Source organism: Gorilla gorilla, chromosome 5 (genome assembly GCF_029281585.2).
Source record: "Gorilla gorilla gorilla isolate KB3781 chromosome 5, NHGRI_mGorGor1-v2.1_pri, whole genome shotgun sequence".
Classification (NCBI taxonomy): domain Eukaryota; kingdom Metazoa; phylum Chordata; class Mammalia; order Primates; family Hominidae; genus Gorilla; species Gorilla gorilla.
Genome location: NC_073229.2, coordinates 109,780,001 through 109,796,019, shown reverse-complemented (window position 1 = coordinate 109,796,019; position 16,019 = coordinate 109,780,001). Strand labels below are relative to the sequence as shown.

The following is a 16,019-nucleotide window of genomic DNA, read 5'->3' as shown; positions in this document are numbered from 1 at the left end:
AGTGCTGGGGGTACAGGTGTGAGCCACCACACCCAGCCTACTTTTAAGTAAATTGTTTATTTTATTTATTTATTTATTTGTTTTTGAGACGGAGTCTCACTCTGTTGCCTAGGCTGGAGTGCAGTGGCGCGATCTTGGCTCACTGCAAGCTCCGCTTCCCGAGTTCATGCCATTCTCCTGCCTCAGCCTCCTGAGTAGCTGGTACTACAGGCATCCACCACCACACCCAGCTAATTTTTTTTGTAGTTTTTTAGTAGAGACAGGGTTTCATCGTGTTAGCCAGGATGGTCTCGATCTCCTGACCTTGTGATCCACCCGCCTTGGCTTCCCAAAGTGCTGGGATTACAGGTGTGAGCCACTGCACCCGGCCTTAAGTAAACGGTTTTAATTATTATTACTATTTTTGGAGACAGGGTGTCACTCTGTTGCCCTTGCTGGAGTGCAGCGTCATGATCAAAGCTCACTAACCTTGAACTCCTGGGCTTACGTGATCCTCCTGCCTCAGCTTCCTCAGCAGCTAGGACTATGAGGGCACCACCTTGCTAGGCTAATTTTTAAACTTTTAGAGGTGGTGTCTCACTATGTTGTCCAGGCTAGTCTTGAACTCTTGGCCTCAAGCAGTCTTACTGCCTTGGCTTCCCAAATTGCTGGGATTACAGGCATGAGCCACTGTGCCTGGCCATTGTTTGCTTTTTTTTAAAAGGATGCTTTACTGTGGGTAGGATCTGGTGGATTTGCTTTAGCACAACAAAGAACTAGATTTTAGAGAAAGTGAAGTAATTGAAACATTCTAGAGAAAATACAAATCTCAAGTTTTTTTGGATTTTTTTTGCCACTTTGTATTCATTTGCGGACATGAATACCCCTTTCCTAAGTATGTTCCTCAAGGGCGCATACTTTGGAAACTATCTCTACTGTGTTACATTTTGAGATTCTACTTGTTACAGTTCTATCCAAAGTGAATTTTCAATTGAAGTGTCATTCTAGTTATATATAACTAAATGTTGGGAAAGTGCCTCGTGCCTCCTTTGCATTATTTATAGATCAGACAAGATTGAAGCACCTCTGTTTCTCTTTTGAGTGTCTGGAGGAATACCTTAGGTTGAAATAGTTTTAGGTATTTGGCATTGTCTTTTAATACTGATACAGCAATGAATAGTTTCTCTAGGTTAAATAGTACTGTAGACTTTATATTTGTATGTGGACTTATAAAAATGGGTTAATTGATGTTAACAGTTGAAGAGGCATGAAGTTAATTAAAAGCAACTTCAAGTTTCTTAAATGACCCTGATTCTAGCCAACATCTACCTTCATTTTGGGGAATGAAAAAAATCCATTTGTAAATGATGATAATCTAGTTAGGGAAGCATGATCTAAACTTGTGAAAAGGTGATTAATAGCTACTACTTGAGTGCTTGTTAAGGGACAGGAGCTTTGGTAGATGCTACGTTATTACCTTTAAATTCAGCCTCAACAACCCTTTCTGCCAGGTAGTAGAAAGAAATAGACTTGCCTGAGGCCATACAGCTTAACATCCCAGCCCTAGTTTGATGCCAGGTTTCTTTAGCTGAGGTCCCTATTGTTAGACATAACAATTTAAGCCAACTGTACAAGTTACGTCGCCAGGTAGCCTGATAACTTTAAATTATGTAGTGGTTTAGGTAGTGTTAAAAGAGTTAAGGAAGTAGGTCCTATCTGTTGCCAAAATATTTTGGCATCTGACACTTTTTATCTTCTTCGCTGCTACTACCCTAGTTAGTCTAAGGTACCATTTGTACCATTCAGACTACTGAAGAAAGTTAGCTAGTCTCACTGCCTTCTGTTGCCCTTTATATTTGGCAACATCAGTTAGATCACAGCATTCCTATGCCGAAAAATGACTTACAAACAAGGCCCTATCCAGACAAGTTCCTTCTTACCTCTTTCCCCACTCTTCGTTTTAATTACCCTTTTAGCCATGCTTCGCCTTCTTTAAGCCATGGCCTTTTTTTTTTTTTTTTTTTGAGACACAGTCATGCTTTGTCACCCAGGCTGGAGGGCAGTGGTGCGATCACAGCTCACTGCACCCTCTGCCTCCCGGGTTCAAGCAGTTCTGCCTCAGCCACTGAGTAGCTGGGATTACAGGTGTGTGCCACCACGCCTGGCTGATTTTTGTATTTTTAGTAGAGATGGCGTTTTGCCATGTTGGCCAGGCTGGTCTTGAACTCCTGAGCTCAAGTGATTTGCCTGCCTCAGCCTCCCAAAGTACTGGGATTACAGGCGTGAGCCACCGTGCCTAGCCAAGCCATGGCCATTATCATTTTAAGGCTGCCTTCTGCTGTTCTGCTTTCGTAGGGGTTGAAAGCAGCCCATTTATGACTGATGCTTTCTTTTCAGGTAGGGTGACATTGAGCACCTTACCACCCAGTTGCCCCCATGACAGTATTCTAAGAATGATAAAATAGATTTTGCTTGGATGAGCTTGTAATTATTTTTTGACTTTGTAAGTTATTTACATGTCTTTTCCCATTAGAATATGTGTATATTTTTCCTTTCTCCCTAACATTTAGAACTGTGCCCCATTATGTAGTAGGTGTTGGATAAATAACCTGACTAGCTGACCAGTGCTCTCTAATACTCTTATGTAACTCATGGACCATTTGCTGCTTTAATAGCCTCCATTTACAATTCTGTGCTACTTGCTGCCCTGTGATTAAGGTAAATTAATAGGTGATGATGCTTTCTTCCCTTACCTACCTAGGGGTTGTTTGGAAATAGACATGTTGATTTAAAGACCATGAAGAAGGGCAGGCAGGTGTGTTTATGTATTTGTGTGGTATGTTGCTGAAATTGGAGCCCAAGGCTAGTGATGCTGCAATTCCATGACAATCTTAAATAACGGAAATATCCTGATGAAATGCTAATAATGTCTGTGTACAAGCATTGGAATAGATGAAATCTGTTTGCATGTTACAAGGTTTTTTTTTTTTGTTTGTTTTTGAGATGGAGTCTCGCTCTGTTGCCCAGGCTGGAGTGCAGTGCACGATCTCGGCTCATTGCAAGCTCCACCTCCTGGGTTCACGCCATTCTCCTCACTCAGCCTCCGAGTAGCTGGGACTACAGGCGCCTGCCACCACACCCGGCTAATTTTTTTGTATTTTTAGTAGAGACGGGGTTTCACCGTGTTAGCCAGGATGGTCTCTATCTCCTGACCTCGTGATCCGCCTGTCTCAGCCTCCCAGAGTGCTGGGATTACAGGTGTGAGCCACTGTGCCCGGCCCACAAGTTATTTTAATAGCTCTGATGGTTCTGATGGTTTTAGTCACCAAATTGTTGTGTATACTGTCATGATGTGTATACAGCTTTTTTTTTTTTGAGACAAATCCTCACTCTCCACGAGGCTGGAGCACAGTGGCGCTATCTCAGCTCACTGCAACCTCTGTCTCCCGGGTTCAAGAGATTCTCCTGCTTCAGCCTCCGGAGTAGCTGGGACTACAGGAGCCCACCACCATGCCCGGCTAATTTTGTTTTGATATGAATCTCACCTTGTTGCCCAGGCTGGAGTGCAGTGGCATGATCTCGGCTCACTGCAGCCTCCGCCTCCCAGGTTCAAGCAATTCTTCTGCCTCAGCCTCCCGAGTAGCTGGGACTGCAGGTGAGCACCACCACGCCCGGCTAATTTTTGTGTTTTTAGTAGAGATGGGGTTTCACCATATTGGCCAGGCTGGTCTCAAATTCCTGACCTTGTGATCCGCCCACCTCGGCCTCCCAAAATGCTGGGATTACAGGCATGAGCCACCGCACCCAGCCCTTTTTTTTTTTTTTTTTTTTTTTTTTTGGTATTTTTAGGTTGTTGACCAGGCTGGTCTCAAACTCCAAACCTTCAGTGATCCATTTGCTTCGGCCTCATGTACAGCTATTTTGATGAATGTGGTTGACAAGGTAGGTTCAGAGATATTTTAATAATAATTTAGCAAATAGTGTGTTTAGCATGAAAACTTTTACTTCAGATATACAGGTTCTTAGAGAGTTTATAGAACATGAAAGACTACTGTTACAGTGGAATCCAGTGGTGCAAAGCGTAAAGGAAGGATGAAGGGAGACTGGATTAGGGTTGTCGGAGAAGGCTTTGCAATAAAGAGGTTTGAGCAGCACAGTGAAGAAAAAAGGTGAATCTAGTTGAAGCAGTGTTTTGTGGAAATAAAACTTGTAATAAAGTCAGTGCCAGGCGTTAGTTCATACTGGGCTAAGCTGCATAGCACCCCCCACCCCCTTTTTGAGCCCTGATGTGGGTGGCATGTTGTAAGTGGCTGAATAATGAAGATGATTTGAATAAAGACAACAAAGGCCAGGAGGAGGGTGGCAGCAATAGAAAGGAGAAAGTTCGGAGATTTTGGAAAGAGAAATGAAAGGCCATAGTGGTATGCTGTAGGTTGTATTCTAGTTTTTATCAAGAATTGAAAGTGTAGTTGGACTGTTCATGATACGTTTGGTAACTTGAATCTCCATGCAGTGATAAATGCCTTGGATGACGGTCAGTCTCTGAAAAACTTTTGATAGCCTGAGAAAGAAAGTTTATATCTATCAAGATGGAATTGACTAAAGTTAAGTATTTACACTAGTTTAACAAGCTGTGGTGTCAGTAATGTGTGGTTGCCAAATAACCTAGGGTAACACAGACAATATGTAAGAGTGGTATGGTGTCTAGAAGTGGAAAATTAGTAGTAAGCTCCAGTTTATTCTAGACTCCTGTTTCAGTCTGCGTTTACAGTATTGTGTTAGAATGTCACTCTTTCAGTGACACTTGTCAGTATTTCTTGGAGGTACTTTAGTTTGCCATTATCAGGGAAGCAATGATTAGCCAAGCATAGAGAACAACTGAGTCATGTGCTTGTGTGCCAGGTATATGAAATGCTGTCATTTGGGGGAAAGAAATAGGTTTATTTAAGGAAGTAGATTTTGGCTCATTGTAAAGAAGTCTTTATAATTAAGAAATCTTTAGGCCAGGTGCGGTGGATCATGCCTGTAATCCCAGCATTTTGGGAGGCTGAGGCGGGCGGATCACCCGAGGCCAGGAGTTCGAGACCAGCCTGGCCAACATGGTGAAACCCCGTCTCTACTAAAAATACAAAAATTAGCCGGGTGTGGTGGCACACGCCTGTGGTCCCAGCTACTAGGGAGGCTGAGGCAGGAGAATCACTTGAAACCAGGAGGTGGAGGTTGCAGTGAGCTGAAGTCGTGTCACTGCACTCCATCCTGGGTGTCAGAGTGAGACTCGGTCTCAAAAAAAAAAAAAAAAAGAAAAAAGAAATCTTCAATGTGGAAGGCTTTGGAGGTAGTGGCTTTGCTGAGAAGAGTTAGGACTAAGCAGCCTCTTCTGGATCAGATTCCAAATTTGACATAGCTGAATTTCTGGGAATTTGGTGACTATGAGGGAAGGACTTAAAAGTGACTTAAAATTTTGAGACTTGATGACAGGAATGTTCCAGACTGTACTACTGTTTTGGTGTTCTTAAAAACTGAAACCTCACATTGATTAATGATCATAATTAATCTTCATTTTCTATTTGGTTCATCTCAACTGTGGTACTGAGCTTGAAGGCTAGATTTTTACAACTAACAAGATTCAGGGCCAACCTTTCTAGAGTAGGAAAGATAAGACTTTTTGTGTGTGTGTGCTTGTTTTTTTATGCCACTGTAGTGTCCTGATACACTTCTTGAGTTAGGGTTTACTAGTATTAAATTAGAATCTCTTATTCACATTTGTTTTTTGTATTACCCCATTCACCATATAACTCACTGTTACCCATCTTGCTGGGATAAGTGTTTTTTTTTGTTTGTTTTTTTTTGTTTGTTTTTTTTTTGTTTTTTTTTAGGTGATAGAGTGGCATTAGTGTAAGAAAGGTTAAGCAATTCAAATACACATACAGAAAAAGCATGCGTAATCCGTAGATGGGGTGTTGCTTCCAGAAATGTTAATTTCTAGGTACTACTTTTGTTATAGTTGTACCCAGAGTCTCCTTACTTTGTTCGCTTAATGACTTATTTTCATTGGAGAGCCAGTTGACTCTCTGTGTTACCTGTAATACAATTGTTCCAAGTTTTTTTTTTTTTTTTTGTAGAGATGGAGTCTTGCTCTGTTGCCCAGGCTGGAGTGCAGTGGCGCGATCAGGGCTCACTGCAACCCCTGCCGCCCAGTTTCAAGTGATTCTCCTGCCTCAGCCTCCCAAGTAGCTGGGATTACAGGTGCCTGCCACCACTCCCGGCTAATTTCTTTTGTGTTTTAGTAGAGACGGAGTTTCACTGTGTTGCCCAGGCTGGTCTCGAACTCCTGAGCTTAGGCAATTTGCCCGCCTCAGCTCCCAAAATGCTAGGAGCACAGGCATGAGCCACTGCGCCTGGCCCAAGTTTTTTAATTGAAAAAATGTGGGTAGGGAGGAATCAGCAGTTTATTTTATAAATCCTGCTAAATCTTTGTGTTATTTATGTTGTTCAGAGACCACATCCATCCTTTGTACTTTCTACCTACCATGCCTTGGCTAACTTGATTAGCATCAGGGCTAGTGATGGGTAAGAAGGAAAAAAAATGGTCTTTCTGTAGATAATAATGGAAACAGTCATTAATAATTTGAAGCAGCATTGTTAATGTTGATGGTTAATGGAAGTGTTGCCTATGTTACAGATTAGCTGTCTTCTCTATATTTCTTTGATTATTGTTGCCTTGATGGAATGTTTCCATTCTCTGTTGTCTTGCCTTTGCCTCCTAGATTTCTTATAAGGATTTTGGTTCCTCTCAATGGTGTATTTTCCTGGTAGAACTAAGAATTCAAGTTTTTGTTAGAAGTTTTCTTAGAATTAGGTATTTTCTTAAAGTTAATAGCTCCTGTTTTTAGAACATTTGGAAAATACCAGTTCCCCCCCTCATTATACCAAAATATGTCACCCCCAAAATCACTCCTGTTTTTGCCTTTACACACTTGGTATTTCTTTCCACCTTTTTCTGGTATTTTAATTGTTTTTGTTAATTACTAGAATTACTGATTGCATGACCAATTTGAAAACCACTGATTTGTTGCTAAGGCTGGCTACTTGATGCTAGATTATAAGAATCCAGGGAATGTACATATTTTAAAGTAATTTATTGTGTTCTTAGTTTAATTTTACTTGAAAATAAGGCATTATAATCTACTTGTCCATAATTCTATGCAATGATGGATTCAGCCATAGCTCTGCTACATTCAGGTAACATGTTTCTGCTGTTAAAAGATTATTAGTCTGATAGAAGAGAAAGACAGGAATGCTATATGAGAAAACAAAGTATATGGCAGGAGTTTTTAACCTCAGCACTGCTGATCTTTTAGACTAGATAATTCTTTGTGACAGGCTGTCTTCTGAATTGTAAGATGTTTATCAGCATCCTTCTGTCTACCCAGTAGATAACCAGCAGCAAGTCCCCACTTCTTTCCAAGTTGTGACAATCAAGAATGTCAAATGACTTCTGGGGGGCAAAATCACTCCTGTTGAGAACTGTTGGTCTGTGTTAACATGGAGGAGTATTTTGTTGACCCTTTTAGGATTTATGTATTGAAGTATTGGGTGGTTGAACTCAATTTACAGGTATCCAGAGGAGCTTGTATGGTAGAAGTTTCAGGGAAGGAAGGCAATTTCTTCAGAGCCATAGGAGTATAAAAATTGCATGTGGCCCAGCATGGTGGGTCACACCTGTAATCCCAGCACTTTGGGAGGCCGAGGCGAGTGGATCACAAGATCAGGAGTTCGAGACCAGCCTGGCCAACATGGTGAAACCCCGTCTCTACTAAAAATACAAAAAATAGCCGGGCATGGTGGCAGGCACCTGTAATCCCAGCTACTCGGGAGGTAGAGGGAGGAGAATTGCTTGAACCCAGGAGGCGGAGGTTGCAGTGAGCCGAGATAGTGCCACTGCTGCACTCCAGCCTGGGGGACAGAGCAAGACTCTGTCTCAGAAAAGACAAAAAAAAAAAAAAAAAACCCTGCATGTTTAAGAGTTGATATAAAAAGGTATTTGAGAGAGAGAGGAGAAGTAGCAGGAGTAATCTTTTTACTTTTTTTAATGTTGTGTCTCTGGCATAAATGTAGAGAAATAGAAGTAAACCTGGGATCAGGAGGGCCACACACTTGAATAGCCTGTACAGAATAGTGGGGTAGAAAGCAATAAATTTTTCTGAACTGGAGGTATGGTATTTGAACTGTATTAAATTTTGATTTTCTGGAGATGGAGAAAGGGACAGGGAGGACTCAACTTTCTGACTTACATGTTTTCTTCTGTTATACCTGCTGTACCTAGCAAGAATGGGCATAATAGAAGAATGGTTTCTTTTGCTGTAAGGTAGTTCTATAAAGTTGTATGGAAATTGATGTTGGTTCTTTAGTTTGTGTAGCTCCACATGTAGAATAGATTTTGAGGTTAGGTGTGGGAGGATTAATCAATAATTATTGCCACTGCTGCCGCCATTATTAGTAACAAATTTTGAGGTGTGGTTTTAACTAACCCATATAATCCACTTTTCTAGATTACTTGGATACTTTTGCACTTGGGTTTGTAAATAATACTAATTGGTGGATTTGTCACTTTGACACATTGCTTTTTGCCTCTGCTTTCTGATAATCTGGGATATGGTTACTTGAAAATTCAATTTACTTTTTACTGTAGTTTTAAAGTTGTTTCTGTATATTTTTGCCGTGACCAATCTACTTTTCTTTCTCCTTCATAATTTGTTATATGCATAATGAAAATGAAATGGGGAAAAAGTACAGTTGGATTCAGAAATAAAAGCTGTTTTTTTAGGCTTAAATATTTGAAGCCTGAAATTTCTTATTGCAACTTTTGATAAGAGGAAGGGAAGATGGAAAAATAGATTTAGGTGCTGGTTAACAGAAAGGCAGAGATCTTGCTGATCTTGGGATCAGTTTTCCTTGTATGAGAATAACTGGTTGATGGGATGAACTTAAGTAAAAGTTAAGTTTTTGAGGAACTGGCAGTTTTTGAATTTAAGCTGCTGCAGATCTGATTTCTAATTAATCAAGTAGAGGATTTAATAACCTTTTATTTGCATTAAATTGGTTCATAAACTTGTCCAATGGGTCTTGTTAATATAATCTGTTCCTCATAATTCCCTTGTATGGGAATTAAGGTAAACTACTTTTTAAAGGATGATTTGCTCTTATGTATCTTTTATAATTAACTCTTCTGGTTGTATAAGTAATTTAAAAACATGATGCACTTTTTCCCCTTTCAGTATAATAATCATGAAATTCGTTCTGGAAAACACATCGGTGTCTGCATCTCAGTTGCCAACAATAGGCTTTTTGTGGGCTCTATTCCTAAGAGTAAAACCAAGGAACAGATTCTTGAAGAATTTAGCAAAGTAACAGGTAAGTTGGATTTATTTGGAATGAGGTGCAGCTTTTAATAATGAAGATAATAGCATATTTCTGTGCGTCATGCATTGTTCTAAATACATTTATTGATGCATCGAATCCTCACTACAACTTTTGAAGTGTAGGTAACCCCATTTTTCAGATGAGAAGAACAGGCATTCAGGGATTTGGGAAATAACTTGCCAAACGTTGTACAGGTTAGTAGGGAATACAGCTAGGATTTGAATTCATTCTGCAAAATCATTGTTCTTCCTATGTTTTGGAAGATTGTATTTCTTTGTGTGTTCTTTCTCTAGGTGTTAGTTGATGTTCTTAGTAGAATTGTATGAATAATGATTTGATGTTCTTGAAATTACAGGAATAGTAAGTATTGCCATAGCAGAGTGTTTTTTTTTTTTTTGGAGACAGTCTTGCTTTGTTGCCCAGGCTGGAGTGTGGTGGTGTGATCTTGGCTCCCTACAGCCTCTGCCTCCCAGATTCAAGCGATTCTCTTGCCTCAGCCTCCTGAGTAGCTGGGATTACAGGCGCGCACCACCACACCTGGCTAATTTTTGCGTCTTTTGTAGAGATGGGGTTTCACCATATTGGCCAGGCTGGTCTTGTACTCCTGACCTCAAGTGATCTGCTTGCCTTGGCCTCCCAGAGTGTTGCGATTACAGGTGTGAGCCACCATGCCTGGCCCATGAACAGAGTTTATATATTGTCAACATGGTAAAAAAAATTTTTGAACTGTAAAATGTCTTAACTTAAATGACAGGTTGCTTTTAGAAAATATTTTGGTCTGCCAACAGTGTCTAACAAATTATCAGCCTGTTATCAACCTTCAGGACACTGGAAATTTTTATGCAGTACTTATAACTTCTATTTTATTTGAAATAAAGCCACTGATATCTAAGGCCAGAAAAGTGCCATTAAAAAGAATTTTAGTGTTTGCATAATAAGAAAAATAGCCATATTTGATCTATACTGCCATTTTCTTACAACAATTATATGAAAATTTTTATCTGCCTCTCTGATCTAATTAGTGAAAGCAAAAGTAGTCCTTACCTCTAAAAAGAGCACATGTTCTTTTCTGGAGATTTCTGTGTTGAAAAACTTGGAAACAGATTAGGAAAATAATCTGGACCTAGTTTTTGATAGTCTTTTATAAAGATGTCTAGTGAAGGAAAGAGATGATTTTTCATTTTGATATTTAAGTAGTATCTTAGATAAATCCTTTGATCCACTTGTATTTGCTAGTTATTTCATCTAATTTTCCTGGAATGGTTGCTTACTTGCAGAGGGTCTTACAGACGTCATTTTATACCACCAACCGGATGACAAGAAAAAAAACAGAGGCTTTTGCTTTCTTGAATATGAAGATCACAAAACAGCTGCCCAGGCAAGGCGTAGGTTAATGAGTGGTAAAGTCAAGGTCTGGGGGAATGTTGGAACTGTTGAATGGGCTGATCCTATAGAAGATCCTGATCCTGAGGTTATGGCAAAGGTAATGATAGTCAAGTTAAAAATATTTTTTGAGGGATTAATGGGAGAAGGGCCGGGTGTGTGGGGGGGGGGGACATAAAATGAACAGTATACATTTTTTTATTTTTTGAGACAAGAGTCTCACTCTTGTTTCCCATGTTTCCCAGGCTGGAGTGCCATGGTGCCATCTTGGTTCACTGCAACCTCCGCCTCCCGGGTTCAAGTGATTCTCCTGCCTCCCAAGTAGCTGGAATTACAGGCTCCCGCCACCACACGGCTAATTTTTGTGTTTTTTTAGTAGAGGTGGGGTTTCAGCATGTTGCTCAGACTGGTCTCGAACTCCTGACCTCAGGATCCACCTACCTCGGCCTCCCAAAGTGCTGGGATTACAGGCGTGAGGCTATTGCGCCTGGCCCTGGACACATTTTTTTTAAAACCATATTTTTAGAGTTGGGAGAAATGTTCTTTACTACCGGGACTAGGCAGTGCACACTGGAAATACCATGTGCCTGCAAAGTGAAAATAGAAATTGATTCGTGGATACTTAGCCATAATTGTATAGCCATCACAATCTTATAATGAAGTAGCCTACATGCTGTAGACAGTTGACTTCCATTTTGTGTGTTTTTTAAGAGCAATTTGAGTTTTTGAGAATGGCACCATTAGTTTACATGGTTTTGGGGTTAAAAGTCTTACTACTAAAAACAGTAAATTATACTGGCCCCAGCAGAGGTGCTTGCAGTTACATTTAGCCATTATTAGGTATCCTGACTTCAGCAGTCAGTGGAGACATTATATAAGAATAAACATCCCTTGAGTCAACACCTTATTACACACTGGTGCAGTAATTTGCAGTTATTTGTTCTGTCCTTTGTTCTCTTTTTTTCTTTTTTTTTAAGTGACGGGGTCTAGATCTGTGGCCCAGGGCTAGAGTTCAGGGGCATGATCATAGCTGACTGTAGCCCCAAGCTCAAGAGATCTTCTCACTTCAGCCTCCCAAGTAACTAGAACTACAGGTGTGTACCACCACACCTGGCTAATTTTTTTAAAAAATTTTGTAGAGACAGAGTTAGTCCCCCTGTGCTGCCCAGGCCGGTCTTACAATTCTTAGCCTTAAGCAATCCTGCTTCCCAAAATGCTGGGATTACAGGCATGAGCCACCATGCCCCAGTTATCCTTTGTCTTTTAAGAATTCCCTCTTTATTACTTACAGGTTAGGTGTCAGACACCACTAATTGAGTTAAATTGAGGGTAATGTGAACTGCCAGGGAGCTATGAATATTATTGAAGGATAAGTGGTCTTAGAGAACAGAAAATAGGATTCATTTTTTCCTCTGGCCTATAAAGTCTCATTGGGTTAGCACTTTAGATTAACACATTCAGATGGTATTCAAGTTATTTTAGGAGGAAGTGATAATGTTAGTGAAGAGGTTAAATTTTGTAATTTTACTTTGAGAAACTTTCAGGATTGAGAGAACAGTTCGTCTTACTAATATTTTGAACAGTCCTTCCCCCTTTAAGATTTCAAAAACAGGTCCTAATTAGTTTTAGCCACTCGTGTTAAGTGTTAAACATTCAGTAACTCTCTTAGAGGGCATGGTATTTACTTTGTTAGGAAAAATTATCTTTTTTATTGCAAAATAATTACTAATTGGTAATTATTACTGATGTAGCCTGTAGTCTACATTTTCTTTTTCATTGACTTCATTAGAGCAGTTTTAGGTTTACAGCAGAAAGCACAGAATTGCCATATGACTTCTGCCCCCTACACAGGCACAGCCTTCCTCACTACCAGTATTCCTGCACTGGAATAGTACATTTGTTAAAATTGATGGACGTAGATTGATTACCTAAAGTCCATAGTTTACATGAGGTCTCACTCTAGATGTATGTTCTTTGGGTTTGGAGAAATGTATAACCGTGTTTCCATCATAGTATTATACAGAATAGTTTCACTGCCCTAAAAATCCTCTGTCCTGTGCTTAGTCATCCCTCCCCATTCAACCACTGGCAGTCACTGTCTCCATAGTTTTGCCTTCTCAGAATGTTACATAGTTGGAACCATACATTATGTAACCTTCACATTGGCTTCTTTCTCTTAGTAATACATATTTAAAGTTCTTCTATGTCATTTTGTGGCTTTTAACTAGTTTCTATCAATTATAATATTCCTTCTGTATGTGCCACAATTGTCCATTCTCCCAATGAAGAGCATCTTGGTTTCTTCCAATTCTTGGAAATTTTTTTGTTTTTCTTTTGAGACAGAGTCTCGTTGTGTTACCCAGGATGGAGTGCAGTGGCACAATCTCGGCTTACTGCAACCTCTGCCTTCTGGGTTCAACCATTTCTTATGCTTCAGCCTCCCGAGTAGCTGGAACCATAGTTGCATACCATTGCACCCGGCTAATCTTTGTATTTTTGTAGAGACGGGGTGTTACTGTGTTGGCCAGGCTGGTCTCGAGCTCCTGACCTCAGGTGATCTGCCCGCCTCAGCCTCCCAAATTGCTGGGATTACAGGTGTGAGCCACTGCGTCTGGCAAATTTTTGGCAGTTACAAATAAAGCTGCTATTAACATCTCTGTAAGTTTTTGTGTGCATGTAAGTTTTCAACTCTGGGTAAATGAGGAGGAGGATAAGGGGGTCATATGGAAGTGTGTGTTTAGTTTTGTAAGAAATCGCCAAACTGTCTTTCAAAGGGGCTATACCATTTTGCATTCCCATCAGCAATGAATGAGAGTTTCTGTTGCTCTACATTCTTACCTGCATTTATAGTGTGTTGGATTTTGGCCATTCTAATAGTTTCCACTTGCGGTTTCCGAATGACAGATTATATTGAGCATCTTCATGAGATTCTTTGCCATCTGTATATCTTTTTTGGCAAAGCATCTATTTCAGGTTTTTCAACATGGTCCAGCAATTCTGCTCCTTGATATTTACCCAAGGAGTTGAAAACTTTTTTTTTTTAAATATTCTGACATTCTTCTAATGGATTGTGATTTAAGTTAACTTTGTAGGGTGGAGTGGTGGTATCTTAGAAATGGAACTCTTTGGAAATAATACAGGGGGGTATTTTCTTCCCCCTAGGTAAAAGTGCTGTTTGTACGCAACCTTGCCAATACTGTAACAGAAGAGATTTTAGAAAAGGCATTTAGTCAGTTTGGGAAACTGGAACGAGTGAAGAAGTTAAAAGATTATGCATTCATTCATTTTGATGAGCGAGATGGTGCTGTCAAGGTAAATATGGTGGAATTATAGGCATCTAAATCAGTCTAACAACTTTAGTCATTTTAGAATCTCAAAATAGTTTTACAAATTGGAGGAAACTTTGGAAGTCCATGGAATCCATTCAAACTAAAACCTTTTGGTTTTAGTGACCTTGGCAGTTTTCTAAGTGAAAATGAAAAATAATTGAATATCTGCATCTTTAAATAAAATTATTTTACTGCCTGCATGGGGCTTTCTCTTGTCCTTCCCACATTAATGATAAATGATATTCCAACTTTAAATGAATCATAATTGTCTGAAAGTCCTATTTTTATATTGACTTATCTAATTTTTTAAGGCTATGGAAGAAATGAATGGCAAAGACTTGGAGGGAGAAAATATTGAAATTGTTTTTGCCAAGCCACCAGATCAGAAAAGGAAAGAAAGAAAAGCTCAGAGGCAAGCAGCAAAAAATCAAATGTGAGTGAAATTTGTATACTTAAAAATTGTATAAATTTTAATATTGATACACTAATTGGAAAATAACAGGTGTTGATCAGACTTGTTAAATGCATAACATCTCTTTAAAGAAGACTTGAACGCTTGAGAGTCATAGGGAAACACCAGTGATCTAAGAAAGTGTTTATTGAACTCTTACTATGAACCATATTTGTGAAAATAATCAGAATTGTAAATAACTGGAATTTTGGTAAATTGGCAAGATGAAAAATCTGTCTAGCTTTTGTTTTGTATTGGGTGACAGAGTCTCACTTTGTCACTCAGGCTGGAGTGCAGTGGCACTCTTTCGGCTCACTGGAACCTCCACCTCCCGGGTTCAAGAGATTCTCCTGCCTCAGTCTTCTGAGTAGCTGGGTTACAGGCGCCACCATGCCTGGTAATTTTTGTGTTTTTTTTTTTTTTTTTAGTAGAGGTGGGGTTTCGTCATGTTGGCCAGGTTGGTCTCGAACTCCTGACCTCAGGTGATCCGCCCACCTCTGCCTCCCAAAGTGCTGGGATTACAGCTGTGAGCCACCACGCCTGGCCTATCTCACATATTTTCTACGTATTTTACAGAATGTTCTCCTGAAAATGTCTTAAATATTAGCTGTCCAAATATCTTAATATATTTTGTTAAAGGGTGGAGAGTTTTTTTCTCTGAGAGATAGGAAATACTAAATCTCTATTCATGATAGACTGTTTCTTCACCAGTAGTGCCCGTTGCCACCCCAAAAATTTCATGTTTGATGGATGGATTTTGAAAATGAAATGAGTATTAAAATTATAACACAGTAGTGCAATAAGAAAACAAGTAGGTGTGTAATGAGTTATACTAATTAGGGAGACCTTTTTAGAGAATCTGTAAATAGGTATCTGCTTAAGACTGAAGGAAACTTAGTTGGGTAAGAATTGAAGTTAGCTCCTAAAAAGTTAGTTATTGATTTCCTAGAAGAGGGGTAATTGTTCTTGAATGTGAGAGCAATAATCACTGTCAGTACTATTCAAGGTTAATTTTCTGTTGATTGCCCTGTTTGGAATTTAAAAGAAGAGGATGCTTCTACATATTTCTGTTACTCCATAATCAGGGAATTGATCAAGTTCTAGTTTCTGCAGTTAATTGTCCAGTTGGACAAGTTGGCAAGCTCTGAACCTCAATTTCTTCAGTTCTAAAATGGGCTCAGACAAAATTATGTAATAGCTCTTGTACTGTGATTATCCAAGTGACCCATGCTTGTTCTGGGACCAAAGAAAATATACTTTGTAGGTTTGATGATAGTGTAAACGAAGGAAGACTACAAAAAGAGTTAGTTTTAATGCTCTATATTTCAAACACCTGGATATACTAAACAGTGTAAAATAACTTCTTTATATTTCTTTCAGAAGACGATATATGGTTAATTTATTAAAGTAGAATGTAAGTATAGGAGATTATATTAGATAATGTGATTAGAGCA

The 16,019-nt window shown here is 39.5% G+C and overlaps 1 protein-coding gene across 8 annotated transcripts in view; it reads left to right on the top strand.

Moving 5' to 3' along the window:
- SYNCRIP (synaptotagmin binding cytoplasmic RNA interacting protein) overlaps positions 1-16,019 on the top strand; it is a 32,810-nt gene that overhangs the window by 10,769 nt on the left and 6,022 nt on the right. For all 8 annotated transcript variants that reach the window (XM_055391146.2, XM_055391145.2, XM_019029213.4 and 5 more), the window contains 4 exons: positions 9,258-9,393; positions 10,680-10,885; positions 13,948-14,097; positions 14,426-14,547. In XM_055391146.2, the coding sequence (XP_055247121.1) occupies positions 9,258-9,393; positions 10,680-10,885; positions 13,948-14,097; positions 14,426-14,547 (614 nt within the window). The remainder of the gene's footprint in view (positions 1-9,257; positions 9,394-10,679; positions 10,886-13,947; positions 14,098-14,425; positions 14,548-16,019) is intronic.